General features: G+C 52.1%; 1 protein-coding gene, 1 long non-coding RNA gene and 1 other non-coding gene across 6 annotated transcripts in view; 1 reads left to right on the top strand and 2 right to left on the bottom strand.

The window, feature by feature from the left end:
• The window catches only part of LOC111173881 (uncharacterized), a 23,155-nt gene extending 15,995 nt beyond the window's left edge, over positions 1-7,160 (bottom strand). The window contains exon 1 of the long non-coding RNA XR_016394960.1: positions 380-7,160. This is a non-coding gene — a long non-coding RNA (uncharacterized LOC111173881). The remainder of the gene's footprint in view (positions 1-379) is intronic.
• TRNAS-CGA (transfer RNA serine (anticodon CGA)) lies at positions 177-258 on the bottom strand. Its single transcript has one exon. It is a non-coding gene; the product is annotated as a tRNA-Ser (tRNA).
• Positions 1,115-20,256, top strand: SMARCC2 (SWI/SNF related BAF chromatin remodeling complex subunit C2). Of its 4 annotated transcripts, none has more exons than XM_089920855.1 (29): positions 1,115-1,267; positions 3,348-3,467; positions 4,089-4,174; positions 4,627-4,708; positions 4,804-4,896; positions 5,491-5,560; positions 5,789-5,858; positions 6,560-6,635; positions 6,805-6,936; positions 7,042-7,157; positions 7,830-7,954; positions 8,967-9,026; positions 9,184-9,221; positions 9,490-9,620; positions 9,903-9,974; positions 11,724-11,837; positions 12,276-12,429; positions 13,111-13,203; positions 13,441-13,557; positions 13,649-13,711; positions 14,041-14,299; positions 14,538-14,699; positions 14,972-15,036; positions 15,228-15,363; positions 15,440-15,606; positions 16,005-16,139; positions 17,139-17,520; positions 17,847-18,269; positions 18,825-20,256. In XM_089920855.1, the coding sequence occupies exons 1-29, from the start codon at positions 1,157-1,159 to the stop codon at positions 18,899-18,901; spliced, it is 3,729 nt and encodes a 1,242-aa protein (XP_089776981.1). In that variant the 5' UTR covers positions 1,115-1,156; the 3' UTR covers positions 18,902-20,256. The 4 variants fall into 4 exon arrangements, with proteins under 4 accessions (XP_089776981.1, XP_089776980.1, XP_089776983.1 ...); XM_089920854.1 differs by having other exon boundaries at positions 13,438-13,557; XM_089920857.1 differs by lacking the exon at positions 13,111-13,203.

The following is a 20,256-nucleotide window of genomic DNA, read 5'->3' as shown; positions in this document are numbered from 1 at the left end:
CAATACAGTGGTGCATAATTACGCTTCTCATGGTCACCCTCATTCCCGCCCCCTCCCCCCAAATCCAGAGGTGAGACCTTCTGGCTTCTGTTTCTGAGACAAAGGGAAGTGCACGAAAGACACGTGGAAGACAAGGAGCTCCCTTCACACACTCTTGAAGCGGAAAAAAAAGCGGCCGTCACGAACAGGATTCGAACCTGTGCGGGGAAACCCCATTGGATTTCGAGTCCAACGCCTTAACCACTCGGCCACCGTGACTTCCAAAACCACTCTCCGCCGCGCATTTACAGAAGGGGTCCGCATAGGGAGTGTGACACAGGGAAGCCGGGCCAGGCCCAAACACACACACCCTGTAACCTCCTCCCGCCCCGCTCCTTACCTCTTCCTCCACACCGCTCAGAGGAATAGAGTCTGGTGGACCGGGTGACCCAAGGAAGGAGGGTCTCCCGCCCCACGAAGATGAGGGTCTCAAGGAGCGTAAAGCTATTCAGGAGGCGACGGTGAGGCCTGCAGAGGAAGCAGTTGGAGAGGAGGGGCTGGGCCCCCAGGGTAGCGGCTAGGGGACTCCTCGGGTTACGGAGTGAGAGGCGGACCTGGGACATGGCCTTAGGGGCGAAGGAGGCTCAGAAAGAGCTTAAACGGGGAACTCCTGGGGATGGATGAAAGGAAAGAACTTCTTGCGGAAAGGGGTCCGGGGTTCCTTGGGATTAGGGGTTCCGTGGGGTTAGAAATGGGCAAGGTGAGGACTACTCGGAGCTATGCGCTGGGGGCTTCTCATGCCACGGGCATCCCCTTGGGGTAGGATAGAGAGGTACCCCACTTCCCGGGCTGAAAGACAAGAAGAGAAAAGGCTTCAGGTCGGTAAAGGGCGATCTCAGGGGAGTGTGCGCCCCCTCCAGGAAACAGCCTCCTCCCCGAAGCTCCGGCAGCTCCCACCGCCGCCACCGCCGGGGAGGCCGCCAGGGTCCGCCCAGCGCCCCGCGCTCCGCCACCGCTGCATGCGGCCAGCCGGCAGGGGGCGCTGCGCGGGCCGGGGCCAGCCTAGGCGGCGGGAGGCGGCGGCCGCGGCGGCGGCGGGAGGCGGCGGGAGGCGGGCGGAGGAGGAGGCGGGAGCTGAGCGGGGCGGGCGGCGGCGGCGGGGCCCGAGCCCGAGAAGATGGCGGTGCGGAAGAAGGACGGCGGCCCCAACGTGAAGTACTACGAGGCCGCGGACACCGTGACCCAGTTCGACAACGTGCGGCTCTGGCTCGGCAAGAACTACAAAAAGGTACGCGGGCAGGGCCGCGCGGGGCCCGGGGGCGGGACAAAGGGACCGAGGGCCCGCGGCCCCCCCGGATCCTGCCCACCCTCCCGCGGCCCGCGGCCCGCGGCCCGCGGCCCCTCCCCCGCGGCGTCCTGAGCGGCCCCAGCGCGCCCTCCGCCGCCCCGCGCCCCTCCTCCAGCCTCTTTTACCGCCCCCCCAGCCTCTGATTCCAGCCCCCGCCCCCACTGCTGCGCCCTCTGCCCCTTGTTTTTCTCCGCTGGCCCGGCGGGTCCCGGTGCCAGCTGCCCACCCTCCATAAGCCATCGCTTTGCGGGCTTTTCCGGGAGAGACGGCCGGGGGTGGACGGGGTGCCGAATGCACACCCCCCCCACACACACACAGCGTGCCCGGCACGGTGCCCGCCAGAGCTCCCCACGGGGCCAGGTACCAGCGAGGCTGAGGCCTCCCCGGTGCTTTGTGTGTGTTCAGAGAGATGATGAAAGCGGGAGGGTAAACAGCTACAGAGCAGGCCCTGGACTGCTCATCAGCCTGAAAAAGGCCCCCACCCCGGGATCACCTGTCTATCGCTCGTCCCCCATCTCCGTACAAGGGGCAACAGAACCTCTTTGGGAGTCAGGGTATAGGAGTTCCTGGGCAGCTACCCCTTATAAAACCATTCCTCAGCTTCACATTGAAGTCACCTCACCACCTGGCCTTGCATTGCCTTGGGTTTGGGGTTCAGAGTCTAGGACACACTTTATGTCCGTAGTCCCCCATCCCATAACAGGAGATATAAGGTAGTGAACAAAGGGTTCAAGCCTTACCTGTCTTTTCTACCAGACCTCTTCCTGGTGGTGTCTTTGTCTATAGGCCTGGTTGAAAGGAGCATCTCTACATAGGGCTTTTCTCTGGAGATGGTCTGCCTTTCTTCCTTCTCACTACCCCCAGTTAGGGGTTCTCTTTCTGACTTTCCTTCAGCTCCCCAGTTCTTCCTGCCCAGCTTTGCAGCCTGTCAGAAGTGTGATGGGTGGTTTAGGAGGACGCCCCCCTGATCCTGGTCATGAGCCTGGGAGGTCTCTCTGGGTGTCAGGATCTTGACAAACAGCTGCTGGGTCTGTGGCTTGTCTGTACCCCAGCGTGAGGCTCTGGTTCCCAGGCATCTACCTTTGACCTTTTGGAAGGGAGATCAGTCTAGGGGCTTAGTCTGTGGCCCTGGGGGGATTGACAGCCTGTGACCTGGTTCAGCTTTCAAGCTCTTAGCTCTCTGTCATTTGCCTTTTCTTTCAGGGATCTCTTTACACCTCCCACTGAAAGGTGCACTTTTCTCTGTGATCAGGGTTGAGGAAAAAGGGGTCAAAAGGTAAAGAGAAAGTTAGCCTCTTGGCACAGTTTTAAAATGAGAACAGAAGGCTAGGATGCTAGGTAGCATAATATGGAAATATTTAAGAAGGCCCAGGGTTGCTTGTCTCCGATACAGTTTCCTCAGAAAGGACAGATGTTGTCTTGCTATTTCCCACCAGGCTGGGTAGTAGCTGGTCTTTTTTTTCCATCTAGCAAGGCCTCTGAAGACATTTGTGCCCAGTCCTAGCAGAAGCAGATGTACAAACTATTCTCTCAGTCCGTTTGCCCTACCTTACTTCCTTGCATCTTTTTTATTAGGCTGTATTATCGAGGGAATCTTGACCTTCCACAAAGTTACCCCAAGAAGTAGACTGTTGTCTCGCTTAGAGCCTTCAAGATGTTGCTTCTGTGGCCTGAACTCCGTGAATCTTCAGAATTTTACAACTCTCAGTGCTGTTGGCTAGAGATCAGGGTCCTGCAACTCCATTTTTAGGGTGTTGCTGAGGAAGAGTAGGAGACTGCCTTTACCTCCAACACCAAAGACTGGTAACCTAGGCTGGAGGCAGCAGAATTTCAACTTCTTGGTGAGGGGCATCTAGGGCCTTCCTTCTGCCATTTTCTTTTTAGAGACTAGACACGTGGGGGAAGAAGACACTATTTCTTTCTGCCCCAGATGCTTCCAGAGCTCCTGGGGAAGAAATAAGGGAGATGGTGGATAATTGATCTGGGGTGTATTTTTCTTTCCTTTTCCCTGTTTCCCCAGTATATACAAGCTGAACCACCTACCAACAAGTCCCTGTCTAGCCTGGTTGTACAGTTGCTACAATTTCAGGAAGAAGTTTTTGGCAAACATGTCAGCAATGCACCGCTCACTAAACTGCCGGTGAGTGCAAAAAGCACGGGGGCAAAGCCTCCAAACCCGAGAGGGAGTTGTTTTTTCTGTGTTTTTGTAAATTTCGTAATTTTTGAGATTTGGGTTATTTCCTACCATCCCTTTCCCTGGTTGGGGTGTTACTGGCTTAGCAGAGCCCCCCAGTTTACCATTCCCTTTGTCCTAGGAATATTCTGTGCAACAGGTTATCTCACGGTGTCTAAGCTCAGTCATGAAACTCATGGCATGGTTAAAACATATGAGATTTGGATTTGCACAAGCTTGTGTTCAAATCCTGGCTCTGCCACTTGGTGTCTCTGTGATCTTGGACAAGCCATTTATATCTTTTGAGTCTTGGTTTCTTCATCTCTCCATGGGATTAATACACCTACCTTGTAGGGTTTCTGTAATGGTTAACGAGGTAACCCAGTAAAGCATATGGCGGGGCTTTGTGAATATTGGTTTCTTTCTCTCGTCTCTTCCAGGCCTCATGATAGAATGGCACAGGGGTTAAAGAATTCCAGCTTCAAGAGGGAGATCAATTCAGCATAGGATTTTGTGAAAGGATTGTTAAAGTCATAAGAAAATTTAGGATGTAACTCTCACATACTTCTTCCCTTCTCAATTTTGTAGATCAAATGTTTCCTAGATTTCAAAGCAGGAGGCTCCCTGTGCCACATACTTGCAGCTGCCTACAAATTCAAGAGTGACCAGGGATGGTGAGATGCCTTCTCTTCTCTCTGTGCTTCTTACATTTAGTTTAGAGGGAATCCCCCTTTATGATTCCCTGGGCTCTTTGTGGGGTGGGAGAGCATAGTCATTCTTGCAAGTCTCTTACTTTGCTAGGTCAGTAGGCCTGACCTGATAGGTTGGCTGGGAGTCAGAGCCAAAATAGTCTCCAAGAATGAGTGAGTATGTGTATGTGCATCAGTGTGTGTATTGTAGAGGAAAAGGGATTCTTAGGTTGGCATCTCAAGCTTTTCTTTGTCCTTTTGCACTAAGTACAAAGTGATTCACGGAGTTATGATCAGTGAACCCCAGATCCCAGGTGATTTTGGCAAAGCTGAGGGCACGATTGCCTCCTAATTTCCCATGTTAAAAAAGTCACATACTCTGACCTCATCCCCAGACTTGAGCTATACCACTCACTAGATTATTACCTCTTTACAAGGCGGCGTTACGATTTCCAGAATCCATCACGCATGGACCGCAACGTGGAAATGTTCATGACCATTGAGAAATCCTTGGTGCAGGTAATAGGAACCTCCTCCATCCATCTCCCTTCCCTTGGTGAGAATCCAAAACCCCTTCCCTGTAATCTCATCCCATTTGTTTCTTCTCCCTACAGAATAACTGCCTGTCTCGACCTAACATTTTTCTGTGCCCAGAAATTGAACCCAAACTGCTAGGGAAATTAAAAGACATTATCAAGAGACATCAGGTGAGTGGGTGGGTCAGGAGAGGTTTTAGAAACTCCATGACTCTCTTTCTGAAGTTTTCCATACAAGAAGCAGCCCTGAGGTAGCCCTACCTACTTGGAAAAGTATTAGAATTAAAGCCTTGAGACTCTCTTTCTCTGTTCCTCCCCTTTCCCAGTCTTGGCAGATTTGGATCACTGTTCCTAGAGACTGCATGTGCCTGGGGGAAGAGCATCTACTTCCACTGAGCTAGAGATTGCCTGGTTTCAGATCAATGAAATCTTTGCTCTTTGGAACTCTATAACAAGCAGATGTTGTTGGGACATACAGGGACATAAAATCGACTGTACGTTTCCCATGCGTGACAGATTATCTACTCAGAGGATTATCTGCAATTTAAAATTCTTTGATTTGTCTCCATTATTTGCACAATCCCAGCTGTTTCTCTCTGCCACTTAGCTGATGTGTGCTTAGAGAATGCAAACCAACTTTGATACCATTCTGAGCAAAATATGATTAGGAAGGCAGATCTGTGGTTAAACCTTACTTTGGTTTATTTACATCCATGAGTAATTCGGAGGGGACCATACTTACCTGCTTCTCCTTGTGCCATCCAGGGAACGGTCACTGAGGATAAGAACAATGCCTCCCATGTTGTGTATCCTGTCCCAGGGAACCTGGAGGAAGGTGAGACCAGGGTTTTCTTGGTCACTGCAGTGGACAGCTTGGACTAGGAGGTGGAGGAGTGCTCAGCAGCTATGCAGTGCCTGGGCTCTTCTCTCCTTTCAGCCCTGAATCCTCTTACCACCTTTGTTCCTATTTCCAGATCCCCTGCTGCAATAGGAGTTGTGTACAGAGTTATTTTGTGTGTATCTCCCTTTAGCTTATGTTTCTCTCTGCTCTCTCTATCCCCAGAGGAATGGGTACGGCCAGTCATGAAGAGGGATAAGCAGGTTCTTCTGCACTGGGGCTACTATCCTGACAGGTGAGGATGGGTTCCTGGGGCAGGTTTAAGTACAAGAGCCAGACTGAGAAGCCCTAGAACATCTAGTAAAGCGAGAAGGCACTCTTCGAGGGTTATTTTTAGGTCTAACGTTAATTTGTTCTCCTCCCACCTATTACGCGAATCCTCTGTCTTGGGGGAAGTTTGGATTTATTGGACAAGGCTTAGTCTAAAAGGATTGGGGCTTTCTGTGTGAAATGGTTAGCGTAGTATAATTTTTGGTAAGTAAACATTAGAAATAATCTCAATATCTAACAGTGGGAAAATGTTTCAGCAAATTTAAATATCTAGTCAGTGGGCTATTTTGCAATCTTTAAACTGATAGAGATAACACATGATTTGTAGATAAATATTGCAAAAAGTAGGACGTACAATAACATCTAGCATCAATGCAATTATATAAAAACAAAATTGTACAGAAAAAGTTACTGGGGGAAAAAATATATACTGAGTGTCGCAAGAACTTGTGTTAGAGTGATTCTTCTCTATTTTTGAAATATTTTATAATCATTTTTATTACTTTATAGTGAAAAGAATCCCAATATTAATTGGAAAAATAATCATACCAAAAAATAACCCAACAACCCATACTTTTTGTAAATGGGAAAGGTAAAAGGTTTGCACTTTATTTTTCCACAACTCTATCCCATTGATTGTGCTTTACGTTCAATTTCCCGTGGCAGTTACGACACGTGGATCCCAGCCAGTGAAATTGAAGCATCTGTGGAAGATGCTCCGACTCCTGAGAAACCTAGGAAGGTGAGCTTTTCTTGTCTGTGCCCCCTCCCCCAAGAAGAATGCCAGGGCCAGACCACTCTTTGGAGGTGAAGCAGAGGCTCCTGTGCCCTTGGGCTCCTCTGTTAAGGATCCCCAGACAGAACTGGGGCTTCCAGGCCTCTCTCCAGGACAGTCTGCCTTTGTACTTCAGGTTCATGCAAAGTGGATCCTGGACACAGACACCTTCAATGAATGGATGAATGAGGAAGACTATGAAGTAAATGATGACAAAAACCCTGTCTCCCGCCGAAAGAAGATTTCAGCCAAGACACTGACGGATGAGGTGAAAGCTCTTCTTCTTTTCTCCTTGAGCCCTTAGCACAAGTCCCAGAACAGGTCTTTGCTAGAGATTGTTGGCTGACATTTGCCCCAATTCTCCAACCTGCAGGTGAACAGCCCAGACTCGGATCGACGGGACAAGAAGGGGGGGAACTATAAGAAGAGGAAGCGCTCCCCATCCCCTTCACCGACCCCAGAAGCTAAGAAGAAGAATGCTAAGAAAGGGTAGGCCAGCCCCTAACCCGCCCCCGCCTTTACTGCTCTGTCCACACCATGGTGAAGGAAGGAAGGACAAATTGCCTCCCGTTAACCACTGGGCCCTGACCTGGCTGAGCCTGAGAGGGAGGATGAGGAGGTCTTCAGCTGTCCAATGGATACTTCTGATCCCGGCCACTAGTAAACTCACAGAGAGCTTAATCTCCAAATGAAAGGCCTTTGCCTCTTCCCATTACTCTATAGTGATGGGTTTCTCTTTGCTCAGCTCTGCCCTTAGGATTCTCTCTCCCTTTTTTATTTCCTTCCAGTTTTATTGAGGTGTAGTTGACATACAGCCCTATATACGTTTAAGGAATACAGTATCATGATCTGGTTTACATACATCATGAAGTGATTATCATAATACATTTGGTGAACATCTACCGTCTCATGTAGATAATAAATGAAAGAAATAGAAAAATAAATAAGTAAAAACATTTTTTTTTCTTGTGCTGAGAACTCCCAGATTTCCTGTCTTAACAACTTTCATGTATACCATACGGCAGTGTTAATTATATTTATCATGTTGTACCTCACCATCTCTTTGGGAGTCTTTCTTGCTTCCCTTCCGTTGGACCTCACCTTCCAGGGATTCCTTGTCCAGGGGTGACTAGATTCTCTTTCACTCTCTTTCCTTCCCAGTCCCTCAACACCTTACACCAAGTCAAAGCGTGGCCACAGAGAAGAGGAGCAAGAAGACCTGACAAAGGACATGGATGAGCCCTCACCGGTCCCCAATGTGGAAGAGGTGACATTGCCCAAGACAGGTATGGGCCAGACCAAGCTCCTGGGCCCCCGCTCCCTGTCCAGCTCTTCCTGTGTCAAACCCCCTGGGTGGGCTGACTTCCCAGGCCCAGCTCCAGGTGTAGAGGATCTTTCCCTTCAGCTTAGCTGGTTACTGAAACCATTTTCATCACCACAGACAAGCCTTGAACTTCATATCCGTATCTGAGTTGTGGACTGTGCTCTGTCTCCAAACTCTTTTTTATTACACACCGTCAGTAAAATATATTTGAGCACAAATTATACACGTGTACTATTTACCACTACTTTAGGAGCGTTATAAAACACATACATTGTCTAAAAATGGGCAAATGTAGATTAATGTAAGATTAAAAAATATAAAGAGAGGTTCTGATATTCTTTGCCTGTATTTCAGTGGACCCTCTTTTGCGTCCCCATTTTGGAGACCATTGCTCTGCAGTACTGGTTTACAGTCTGTATTCCACAGACATCCAGGAGTGGGTTTCCGGAGTAGGATAGGGGAGGCCACTGAGAGAGAGGAGTTCCGGCTTCCACCCCCTCATCAATCAGAGCAGCTCTCCTCTCTATTTGTGTTTCCTCCTGAGCTGCTGTGTATGAATTCAGTGGAGGAAAATGTCCTCTGCTTTCAAAAATGTTTAAGATCCAACTACTCCTCTACAGAGTGATTTGGTCAGACTCTGTCTCAGTCCATGAAGAACTTACAGACATGTGAATGGAGATAAGGGCCAATCAAAGACAAGAATGATTGATGAGTGTTCATAGAGTAGAAGATGCTTCTTTATAAGAAAAAAGTTGAGTTAAATGAATTTTTGGTTGAGGAAGGGGAGAAAGTGGCAGGAAGGGGAGAAAGTTTCAAGCCACAGAATGATTGTGACTGGAGGAAGTTGCTACGTTTTGTGATCAGATGGGGCAAGCTTTTGGAGAAAGTGAGCTCTCTGGAACTGTTAGCAGTGGCGAGGCGAGGGCTTGATTTAGGCAGAACCTGTCTGTAAAAATGACTCTCTCCCCTGGCAGTCAATACTAAGAAGGACTCGGAGTCAGCCCCAGTCAAAGGAGGCACCATGACTGACCTGGGTAAGATGGGGAGCTTGGGGCAGGGTGGTCAATGCCTAAAGGAGGGGAGGGGAGGCTGCCACCTGCCCCTAGCCTGCCGGGGCCTTTCCGAAAGCACACTAGTTCTGCGGCCCCTGAGGAGGCTCCAGCCTGCTATCTTGCTGTCTCTCTCTTTCAGATGAACAAGAGGATGAAAGCATGGAGACCACGGGCAAGGTGGAGCCAGTTTAGAGAGGCCCTACCTCTCTATGTGATTCTGACTTATGATTATAAAGTTCCTTCTACCCAGAACTTTCCACTGCCCAGACTTCTCCCACCCGATTTCTAGCTGTTGCTCAAAACTCTGACGCTTTGAGTCCCGGGGCCCAGAACTGTTCGTTCCCATCCCGTCTTTAGTGCCCACGTTCCTGGGGTATAGGAGAAGCAGGGGCTTGCTAGGGGCAAGGTGGGAATGCTGAGAGCCCAGCAGCCTCCGTACTCGCAGGATGACGATGAGAACAGCACGGGGAACAAGGGGGAGCAGACCAAGAATCCGGACCTGCATGAGGACAACGTGACCGAACAGACGCATCACATCATCATCCCAAGCTATGCTGCGTGGTTTGACTATAACAGGTACCGGCTCTACCTTCTCACTAAATCCTCATTTTCCTGCTCCACAGATCAACATGATGTTCCTCCTCCTGCCTCCAAATGAGTTACCTCTTCCTCAGCCAGGTAGACCGGGGTGTAGTTCAGTTTTAAGGAAGCTCCTGGTCTCAGAGTCTTCCAGCCCTGGCGGAGAGTTCTCCCCAAGCGTCTCATTCCTTCCCGCTGCCCCATCTTCCAGGCTCTTCCTCCCTTTGGGGTCTCATCTCTCCTCTAGAGCCTCTGAATGCACCCTTTCTTGTCTTGCAGTGTTCATGCCATAGAGCGGAGGGCTCTCCCTGAGTTCTTCAACGGCAAGAACAAGTCCAAGACTCCAGAAATGTAAGGAAATCTCAGCTCATGATGCTCTCCCTCCTGTGTCCCCATTTGTTCCTCCCAATCCAGTGTGGCAAACATTTCTTGAGCTCCTTCCATGAGCCAGGCACTGTGCTAGGCTTACAGAGACATGGTCTCTGCCCACAGGCAGCCTCAGCCCAGCACTGTGACCACTGCTCTCTAGGATTTGCCTGGGGGCCATATTAAGCATATGCCTCTTCTGCTCAAAACAAGTATCTGCTCCGGTGCCTGCAGAGCCTCTCCATCCATAATTACTCATGCTGTCTAAAATGCACATATCTCTAGCATAAGTAGTAGCTTTGACTAAAATATAACTGACTGCTATTGGTCCCTCAGAGTAGGTTTTGATAGGAAAAAATGGGAGGAGGAACTATTAAGACCCAAGTCTGTGAATTTAAGGGATGGAGAGATGTGTTTTGTAAAGCCTGGGCTTGGGGCTCAGAAGTCTTCATCTCCTTCAAGCCTCCTCCTGCCGGGCCAAATCTGCCTGGCTTCAGTTTGGTGTTTTCCATGGTTAGGGATGCTCCAGGATATATATGGTGAGGCAGGTGGGACTTAGTGCTGAGCCCAGGCCCCCTGAGGACTGAACCAGCTGGCTTCCCAGCTGCTCCTCGGCTTCCCCACTCCCTGCTCCAGGGCCACCTTCCCTTCCACCATGTTTCTTTCCCTGAAGCCTGGTATGGTTCTCTCCTCCTCCTCTTCCTGGGGAAAACAGTGTGTGAAAAAGCCTTACTCTCTCCAGAGGAAGTAGTGACAGATGACAGGAGTGCCACTTGATCTGCAGGCAGAGTTGGAACTAGAACTGTTCTACACTTTGCACTGTTGGTGTAAAATAGTAAATGATAATTGCCTACATGTATTGAGAGCTTACTATCTCCCAGGCGTTATTCTAAGTGTCCTACATACCTTGACTAATTTAATATTCATGTCAGCTTTAGAAGTAGGTCCTGTTATCTTCAGTTTAGTGATAAGGAAACTGAGGTGTAGAGGTGTTAAGTCACTTGCTTAAGGTCACACAGCTCATGAGTAGTAAAGCTGGGATCTGAGTCCTTTAGTCTGGTTCATGTTCTCAAATTTTACACTATACCACACAACAGCTACCATTTTGGGGGCTAGTCCAGTGTGCCCGGCACTGTTCTAAACCTCTACAGACCTTTCTAATTCTCAATAGACACTTCATTTTACAGATGAGGAAACCGAGGTTCAAAAAGTTTAAGGCCATCACAATAGAACTAGGATTTGAACTTAGACCTTTCCACCTTTGAAACACGTTTTCTCAATACCATGCCATGCTGAGTAGGTGGAGGCACCGATCAGGACTTCCCTTTAACATCTGCCTTTGGAATTAAGGGCACTTTCTCTTACCTTTTGATTCCTTTTCAAAAAGTTGGATTGAGGGAGTTCCCTGGTGGCCTAGTGGTTAGGATTCCAGGCTTTCATTGCGGTGGCCTGGGTTCAATCCCTGGTCAGAGAACTGAGATCCTGCAAGCCGAGTGGCACAGCCAAAAAACGTTGGATGAAACATCCCCAAGTACAGCTAAGGAGATAACTCATTTAACTAAAAACCCCATCAAAGGTTTGAACCCCTCGTGTCTAGCACACAGTGACCCGCAGTGTGTATTGAGTCAGCTGCAGTGTTCTTCTCTGTCTCGGTCACACAGGAGGAGTCCTTAGCTCTCTTATCATTTTACCTACCCTTCAGCCCTCTCATCGTTCATCTCTCTCTTTTCTAAGCTACCTGGCCTATCGAAACTTCATGATCGACACTTACCGGCTGAACCCCCAAGAGTATCTCACGTCCACTGCCTGCCGCAGGAACCTGGCGGGTGATGTCTGTGCCATCATGAGGTGGGTCTGCAGCTGAGGGGCAGCGGGTACCTGAGGATGAATGCCCACAGATGTCTCTTGGCTGATGTAGAGAGGCCGGCAAGGAGCATAGGGGACGAGCAGGAAAGAACATCTCTAGAGAAAGGCGAAGTTCAGGTTTGGGTACGGGTGACTTAGGGAATGGCAGGGGCGCTCTCAGAAGTGTGAAGGAATGGAGGAGGGGCGCGTCTGTAGTGAAGGAGCCTACCCAGCGAGATAATGCAAGGGGAGATATTTAGTAGCTGGGTGGGTATGGAGAGAGGCCCCCGCTGTGGATGTGGACGTGGGTGTCACTGGCATATAGGTGCTGGGAGGAGGCGGTATTTCCCAGGGAGTGGGAGGAGTGGAGAAGAGGGTGCCCCAGCTCCACCCCAGCCCTCCTCCTCGTGTGTGACCGTGTCTCTGCCTCTCTCCTCACAGAGTCCATGCCTTCCTAGAACAGTGGGGTCTTATTAACTACCAGGTGGATGCTGAGAGTCGACCAACACCAATGGGGCCTCCGCCCACCTCGCACTTCCACGTCTTGGCTGACACACCGTCTGGGCTGGTGCCTCTGCAGCCCAAGACCCCGCAGGTAGGGCGAGGGGCTGTGGGGACAGGGTGGGATTGGGCAAAACGGGGCTTCTTCGCACTTTTCTTTTTCTGGTTTTTTAGGGTAATGGTTCAGGAGTGTTTTGAGGCTTCTTCCTTTCCCAGGGGATGCAAAGGGCCACAGGAATCAGCCCCATGTATTTAGCAACCTCTCTCAGCCTTTGTGCCCAAGACTGTGAGGACTTGCTGAGGCAGAAGAGATGCTTCTTGTCCTTGGGGAGCAGACAGGCTAATTAGGGGATGGAGCGGATAGAGAAAAATGGCTTAAAATTAAGTTGCATGAAATTTTTTAACTTTGTCACGTTTCCAACATTTTTTCATTTTTGCTTCATAATTTTTGTCACTTCCATTTTTTTTCCACTTCCATTTCATACATCACAAAAATTAAGAAGAGAAAAGTTACGTGGCTTGCCCAGGGTCACACATGTAGGGTTAGAGCCTACTTGTTCAGCTCCTGAATCCTAAGAGAACCTGTAAAGATCCATGTGAATACAAATGGATATCATGCCAACTACAGATCTAAATAATCACTAAGGGAGTACGGAACAGTGGCATGAGTGCCCCCCAAGTTTGTGAGCTGCCCGGCATTTGCTCTTGAGGCCTCCAGGGCCTCGGCCTGGTCTTTTCCTGCCCAGCCTCCATGACGCCAAGCTCTGTCCCCCAGGGCCGCCAGGTTGATGCTGATACCAAGGCTGGGCGAAAGGGCAAAGAGCTGGATGACTTGGTGCCAGAGACGGCTAAGGGCAAGCCAGAGCTGGTAGGTGGGGTGTAGACCCCGCTGGGCTTCTTATTTGCCCCTTTATTGGGGGGCCCCTTGCCCGGGAAGAAGAGCCATGAGAGCAGAGGAGCTACAGCAGTGAGGGAGGAAGTCCCGCCCAGGGGTGTCCCTGGCTGTGGGAAGGAAGCTCCTTCTGTCTGTCCTGTCTCTCTGTCTGCCCCTGGCTCCTGGCAGTCACTCGGACTCACCTCTTTCTTTCCCCTCCACAAATAGCAGACCTCTGCTTCCCAGCAAATGCTCAACTTCCCTGATAAAGGCAAGGAGAAACCGACAGACATGCAGAACTTTGGGCTGCGCACGGACATGTACACAAAGAAGAACGTCCCCTCCAAGGTACGGAGGTGGGGGCTGTCTGGGCGTGGTGCACCTTTGCTCCTTGAGGCTGCGGGCTCCTCCCTCTGACCCACCTGTGTTTCCCCTGCAGAGCAAAGCTGCGGCCAGTGCCACTCGAGAGTGGACAGAACAGGAGACCCTGCTACTCCTGGAGGTAAGTAGGGCAAGGGAAGGGGAGCCCTATGAAAACGGAAGTGGCCAGGGGGCCGGCTGCACTCGTGAGCGGGGAGGGCATGATCTTGCCCCAGTCTCTCTCCTTCCTGGCGCCCATTGCACCTGCCCCAAGGACCAGCTCCAGGCCAGGGACTGGGACCATTTCGTCAACCCCTTGTCCTTTCTTCGTGCTACTTGCAGATCCCCCTTGGACCCAGCAGAGTACACAAATACCACAACCCAGAGAGCTTTGAAGCAGCTCCGTTTAGTGGGGTGGGGGTGTTGACCTTCAAGGAAAGTGGCTAAGTGAGGTTGTGTCTCCACCACCAGGCACTGGAAATGTACAAAGATGACTGGAACAAAGTATCAGAGCACGTGGGAAGCCGCACACAGGACGAATGCATCTTGCATTTTCTTCGGCTTCCCATTGAAGACCCGTACCTGGAGGACTCAGAGGCCTCCCTGGGCCCCCTGGCCTACCAGCCCATCCCCTTCAGCCAGTCCGGCAACCCTGTGATGAGCACCGTTGCCTTCCTGGCCTCTGTCGTCGACCCCCGAGTGGCCTCCGCTGCTGCGAAGTCAGCCCTAGGTAATGCGGAGGGGTCCTGGCCCTCTCGGTTTGCGTTTGAAGGGCTGGGTACTCAGGCCGTGAAACCCCCTCAAGTTTGGCTGCCTTCCTGGCCTTGTCTGCTGCTGGCATCAGCCCAGGCACCTGTCCAGCTCCATGAAGGTGTAGATGAAGAGCCGGGCTTGTGAGGAAGCTCTCACAGGGAGAGCCAGAACTGCCTACCGCCCGCTCCCAGCCTCACCCTCTCTGGGTCTTACAGAAGAGTTCTCCAAAATGAAGGAAGAGGTACCCACAGCCTTGGTGGAGGCCCACGTTCGGAAAGTGGAAGAAGCAGCCAAAGTGACAGGCAAAGCAGACCCAGCCTTTGGTCTGGAAAGCAGTGGCATTGCAGGAACCACCTCTGATGAGCCTGAGCGGATTGGTAAGACTTGGCATGTTCCCGGACTCCTCCCTTTTTACCAAGAGCCTGAGCCACCTGGCCTCCCCACACCATCCCTGCGTCCAGTTGGCCTAAGAGCACAAGACGAATGGGGAGAATTGGTGGGGCTTTTGTTTTTCCCAGGGCTTTACCTTAGGTACCGTGGCTCCCCACTGGTCCTCCCAGTAAGACCTTGGCTAGGAGAAGGGGCTGTTGGAAGAGCGTTGTAGACAGACTGTGTCAGACATTTCCCGTTTCCTCTCCCCCGGGCCCAGAGGAGAGCGGGACTGACGAGGCGCGGGCGGAGGGCCAGGCCACAGAGGAGAAGAAGGAGCCCAAGGTATAGCGGGACCCACACAGGCTGGGAGGGCAGAGGGGACAGGCGTGGACCGCGGTGGGGGGAGCCGGCTCCGTTCAGCTCAGGCAGGCTGGGCTGGACCTCCCAAGTAAGAGGCGTAAGCTCAGTTCCTGGTCTGGGCCCTCTGTGTGCGAACCAGCGCCCTGATGCTCCCCCCTTTCCTGGGACTCCAGGAACCACGAGAAGGAGTTGGGGCTATAGAGGAAGAAGCAAAGGAGAAGACCAGCGAGGCGCCCAAGAAGGATGACGAGAAAGGGAAAGACGGCGACAGCGAGAAGGAGTCAGAGAAGAGTGACGGGGACCCGATAGGTGAGCCTCGAGCATGGTGGTTGGGGTCCAGGAAGGAAGCGAGGCTGTAGGGCTCAAGACCCTTTTCCTGGCCCAGTTGATCCTGAGAAGGAGAAGGAGCCCAAGGAAGGGCAGGAGGAAGTGCTGAAGGAAGTGGTGGAGTCGGAGGGGGAAAGGAAGACGAAGGTGGAGCGTGACATCGGCGAGGGCAACCTCTCCACCGCTGCGGCCGCTGCCCTGGCTGCCGCTGCCGTGAAGGCCAAGGTGAGGACCAGAGACCCAGGGGAGGAGGTGCCCCTTCCCTCATCTCACGTCACCTGGAAGAAATCCTTTCTTGTCATCCTTAAACGACGCTGGCCTGTTTCCTTTCCCTTTTGATCGTGAGAGGGAGACTCGGTCATCTCTTCTCTAAGCTTTTTTAAGCCTTTACCACTGGGCCTGTTTTCACCCTCTAATTATTTGACCTTGTCTTATCCTTTGCCACTCTCTCTCTCTCTTCATGTTCTTTTAAAAATATCAGTCAAGCCTGTGCTGCTTTCTGGGTTGTGACCACAGCAAGTTCTTTCTTGAAACCTGGCAGCCTCCATGCTACCCTTCTCGGTCCCGGAACGTCTTCAGCTGGGTCCTCCCACTGACGGGCCGCCCCACCCCTCCTTCCTTAGCACTTGGCTGCCGTTGAGGAGAGGAAGATCAAATCTCTGGTGGCCCTGCTGGTGGAGACCCAGATGAAAAAGTTGGAAATCAAACTCCGGCACTTTGAGGAGCTAGAGACGATCATGGACCGGGAGCGAGAAGCAGTGAGTTGTGTCCCCTGGGTGTTGGTGGGGTCCCACCTTGACACTGGGCTGGGCCCCAGTTCAGGATGGAGGGAGCAGCAGTGCAGAGAGCCTGAGGCCAGCAGGGCAACACAGCAGAGCGGGCTAGCCCAGGCCGGAGCCGGAGTCAGCCCAGGCAGCTGAGGATAAGCAATCCACAGGTGCAGCCTGGAGACCGAGGTCCCACAGAATGTCAGCTCCAGGGTCACGCTCTAGTCGGTTCTTTGATTGCTGCATCTCCAGGTCCTTGAAGGGTGGTTGGCCCATAGTGGACTCTCAATAGAGATTTGTTGAGTGATTGAACAGGTTTAAGGCATGATGAGAGGGTAAGGGCTTCAGATCCAGGAGGTGAACTTGGAAAGGGAATGGGATGGACAAGGTGTTGAATCATTTTGATTTTGAGAAGATATAAAAGAACTAGAAGACAGGGACTCTGACCCTGATCTCCCCAATTGAAGATATCAAACATACAATATGGAGACATCAAAACCAGTTAATGCTTCAGGTATCTGACAAATGCAAATTAAGAGGTCTCCAATTAAGTATAAAAGTCCTGAGAGAGAACGAAATAAAGGCTGAAGCTCAGAGGCTAGGGAGTTGATCTGGGATGGCTTCCTAAGAGTGGTGAGTTTTTCTCCAGTTTTGAAGGAAGAAAAGAACATGATTTGACAAGAGGAACTGGAGGGGTTTTCCAGATTAAAGTAACGACAGATTCAGAGCTTTGGAGCTGAAATGAGCAAGGGCTGCCACCAGATTAAGCCCACTGCAGTGAGAAGCCAGCGGGCAGCCAGAAGACCTGGTGGGGGGAATTGGAGAGGGGAGGGCGGGGAGACACGGAGGAAGCCAAGCACAAGGGTGAGATTTGGCGTGGGGAACTGGCAGAACGAGAGTCTGGGTTTGTCAGAAGACAAAGCAGGGGACAAGGCGTTCGCCTCTGGGGTCTCCTGAACCCGAGTAACCGTTCTTCGTTGGCCCTGGCAGCTGGAGTATCAGAGGCAGCAGCTCCTGGCCGACAGACAAGCCTTCCACATGGAGCAGCTGAAGTACGCGGAGATGAGGGCCCGGCAGCAGCACTTCCAGCAAATGCACCAACAGCAGCAGCCGCCCCCGCAAGCCCTGCCCCCGGGCTCCCAGCCTGTCCCACCTGCGGGCGCTGCTGGGCCACCCGCTGTCCACGGCCTGGCTCTGGCTCCAGCCTCCATGGCCCCTGCCTCTGCGGGCAGTGGGGCCCCTCCCGGAAGCTTGGGCCCCTCTGAACAGATTGGGCAGGCAGGGTCAACTGCAGTGCCACAGCAGCAGCAAGCAGCTGGAGCCCCCCAGCCTGGGGCAGTCCCACCAGGGGTACCCCCCCCTGGACCCCACGGTGAGTGATGGGTTCTGAAGCTCTCGCTGACTGGAGGGATCCAGGTGACCGTTCCAGTTCCCCTCAGAGGGGATATGGGATAGGACTGGAGATGAGGCTCAGCCTCGATTTCTATAGATTGACCTTGGTTATATCCCTAAGCCAGCAGGGATCCCTCCCCAGTCCCAGACTTTGGGAATTTTGTTCCAAGGCTTTACCACTTATTCTAGTATCAGGAAAAAGGAAGGTGGCACCTAGGAGTGACGAGGTTATCCTCGCTGTGAAAGTGAGTTGGCAAGTGAGATTGTATGCTTCTAATCTTCTCGATCTCTCCTTTCCATTCCCAGGCCCCTCACCGTTCCCCAACCAACAAACTCCTCCCTCAATGATGCCAGGGGCAGTGCCAGGCAGCGGGCACCCAGGCGTGGCGGGTAATGCTCCTTTGGGTTTGCCTTTTGGCATGCCGCCTCCCCCCCCTGCTCCATCCATCATCCCATTTGGTAGCCTAGCCGACTCCATCAGTATTAACCTCCCCCCTCCTCCTAACCTGCATGGGCATCACCACCATCTCCCGTTCGCCCCGGCCACTCTCCCCCCCCCTAACCTGCCTGTGTCCATGGCGAACCCTCTACATCCTAACCTGCCGGCGACCACCACCATGCCATCTTCTTTGCCTCTTGGGCCGGGGCTCGGATCCGCCGCAGCCCAGAGCCCTGCCATTGTGGCAGCTGTTCAGGGCAACCTCCTGCCCAGTGCCAGCCCACTGCCAGGTGAGAAGGGTCCTGGAGGGGAGAAGGGTGAGGGAGAGGGGTCCACGTGGAGGGCTGGAGGGCAGGGGGGGTGGGCTCAGGTACTAGAGCTTCCACGATCCCTTTTTGAACGCTCTGGTAAAATTAGAACACAGGAGGGAAGGGCCTCTCTGGCTGTCCTCCACCATTCCCCAGCCTGGCAGCTGCCACCCCTGGGATGACGCTGGGGCCTTTCACTGGTGGGTCATGGAGGAGTCCTGTGGCACAGAGCATCTCCGTTGTAAACTGGAAAAACGGCTACTTGTCTGCATGATGATTGGCGTTCCCTTTGCTTGTTCCCGTCACTTTCAAGTGCCCCATGTAGAGAGTTCCCTTGGGGGCAGAAGGATGATTTGGGGTATCCCAGTTTTCCCAGCGTATGGTGGGAAAGGGTGTCGGGGAAAGGAAGTTGTACACCGTGGGTACTCTTTCATCTCCTGTCCATTGCATGCCATGCCCGGTTGTTTGTCTGGTGGCCTGGGTCTGGAGCCCTCTCTCCTGCTCACCCCAGCTGATGCAGCTCCCTTCTCTCCACAGACCCAGGCACCCCCCTGCCTCCAGACCCCACGGCCCCGAGTCCAGGCACAGTCACCCCTGTGCCGCCCACACAGTGAGGAGCCAGCCAGACATCTCTCTCCCTCACCCCCCATGGATATCAAGGTTCCAGGAACAGCCCTCTCCCCACCACTGGGACCCTTCCCCAGCCTGGAGAGTTCATCACTACGTAAGGAAAGCTCCTCCTGCCCCTCCAAAGCCCCCACCATGCCTGTCAGAGGCATCCACTTTTATATTGGATTATTCAAGGACTTCTGTTGAAAAGATGTTTCTAATGTCTGGGAGAGAAGATAGGATGGGGATGCTGCCCTCAAAGGAAGGGCTGGGGGAAGTGTTTATACAAGGTTCTAATTAACCACTTCTAAGGGTACATCCCCTCAAAACTATTGCATTTTTTATGGATTGAAAAAAAGTGAAGCTCTTTAAAAGGAAGTAGAGATTTAAAAAAAGCCACATTGGAGCTCCCTCCACCCAGTGGAAAAAATCCAACTTTTACATATTTTGAGGAGGGAGGTGAGTTTTAGGAAAGGGGAATTTAGGTTCTGGGGAGAGCTCTGGGGATAGAACAGGGTGCAGATACCTGTCTCCTCTGGCCTCTCGTTAGTGACTGAGGCAGCTCCCGAACCCCCTTGGCCACCCCACCCCCAGTTTATTCCCACTAATCTCTCCTGCTGCTTCCTCGGTGTTGCTGTTTTAGGCCACCCCAGCTCAGCCAATGGCCCCTTTCCCTCTGAATGTCAGCTTTGTGTTTTAAAGTCTCCTGCGTAGTTGATGTCAGCGTATGTGTATTTGGTGGGGACACATTTTGGGGGTTCCTGTGGCAGGCAGTAGGGGAAGAAAGGGCGCTCGGGGCTATGCTGCCTCCTGCCTGGGCTCTGTCAGCGAGCGGGCTCCCAGAAGATGTGGAGAGGGGCTCTAAGAGGATGGGAAGTCCTAAAAACGTGAAATTGTCAAAAGCACTTAAGCACCTCCTTCTTAGGGCTGGGTGGGTCACCCCGCTCACCTCTTCCCTCTCCCACCAAGACCATCAGAGCCGTGGCTGGCAGTAGCTAGGGATTCCTTGGGATTTGGGGCAGCAGCCGGGGAGGGGGTGCCCAACCTAGGGTAGGGCCGACCCCCTGCTCGCAGCTCATGGCTCAGCTCTGCTCCCCGGATCCCAGTGCCCCCAGTACCAGCTCCCCGCTCTTCGTCCTTGGTGTGAAGGCAGAAGTGACTCCAGGCTCTCTACCAGTTCTTCCTGGTTCCTCCCACCAGGCCTTGTGTTCCTCGTGTCCCCATATTTCTCTTCCTCTGCGTCTTGGCACCTTTCTTCTGTTCAAAAGTTTTCTGTAAATTTTCTCTTTTTTCTTTCTTCTTCTTTTTCTTTTTTCTTTTTTTTTTTTTTTTTTTATAAATTAATTTGCTTTCAGTTCCA

This window comes from Delphinapterus leucas, chromosome 11, assembly GCF_059928025.1.
Source record: "Delphinapterus leucas isolate spDelLeu-1000000601 "Yukka" chromosome 11, BTC_Dleu_Yukka2, whole genome shotgun sequence".
NCBI lineage: Eukaryota > Metazoa > Chordata > Mammalia > Artiodactyla > Monodontidae > Delphinapterus > Delphinapterus leucas.
The sequence above is the reverse complement of the archived record's forward strand: the minus strand, read 5'-3'. Positions and strand labels throughout refer to the sequence as shown.

What these genes read in the sequence shown, in the direction of transcription:
- SMARCC2 (XM_089920854.1), top strand. Translation starts at nt 1,157, where the DNA reads ATGGCGGTGCGGAAGAAGGACGGCGGCCCCAACGTGAAGTACTACGAG. An exon ending in GGTGACATTGCCCAAGACAG is followed by an intron (nt 7,955 to 8,966) that starts GTATGGGCCAGA and finishes CTCCCCTGGCAG; the next exon opens with TCAATACTAAGAAGGACTCG. An exon ending in TGCTGCGAAGTCAGCCCTAG is followed by an intron (nt 14,300 to 14,537) that starts GTAATGCGGAGG and finishes TGGGTCTTACAG; the next exon opens with AAGAGTTCTCCAAAATGAAG.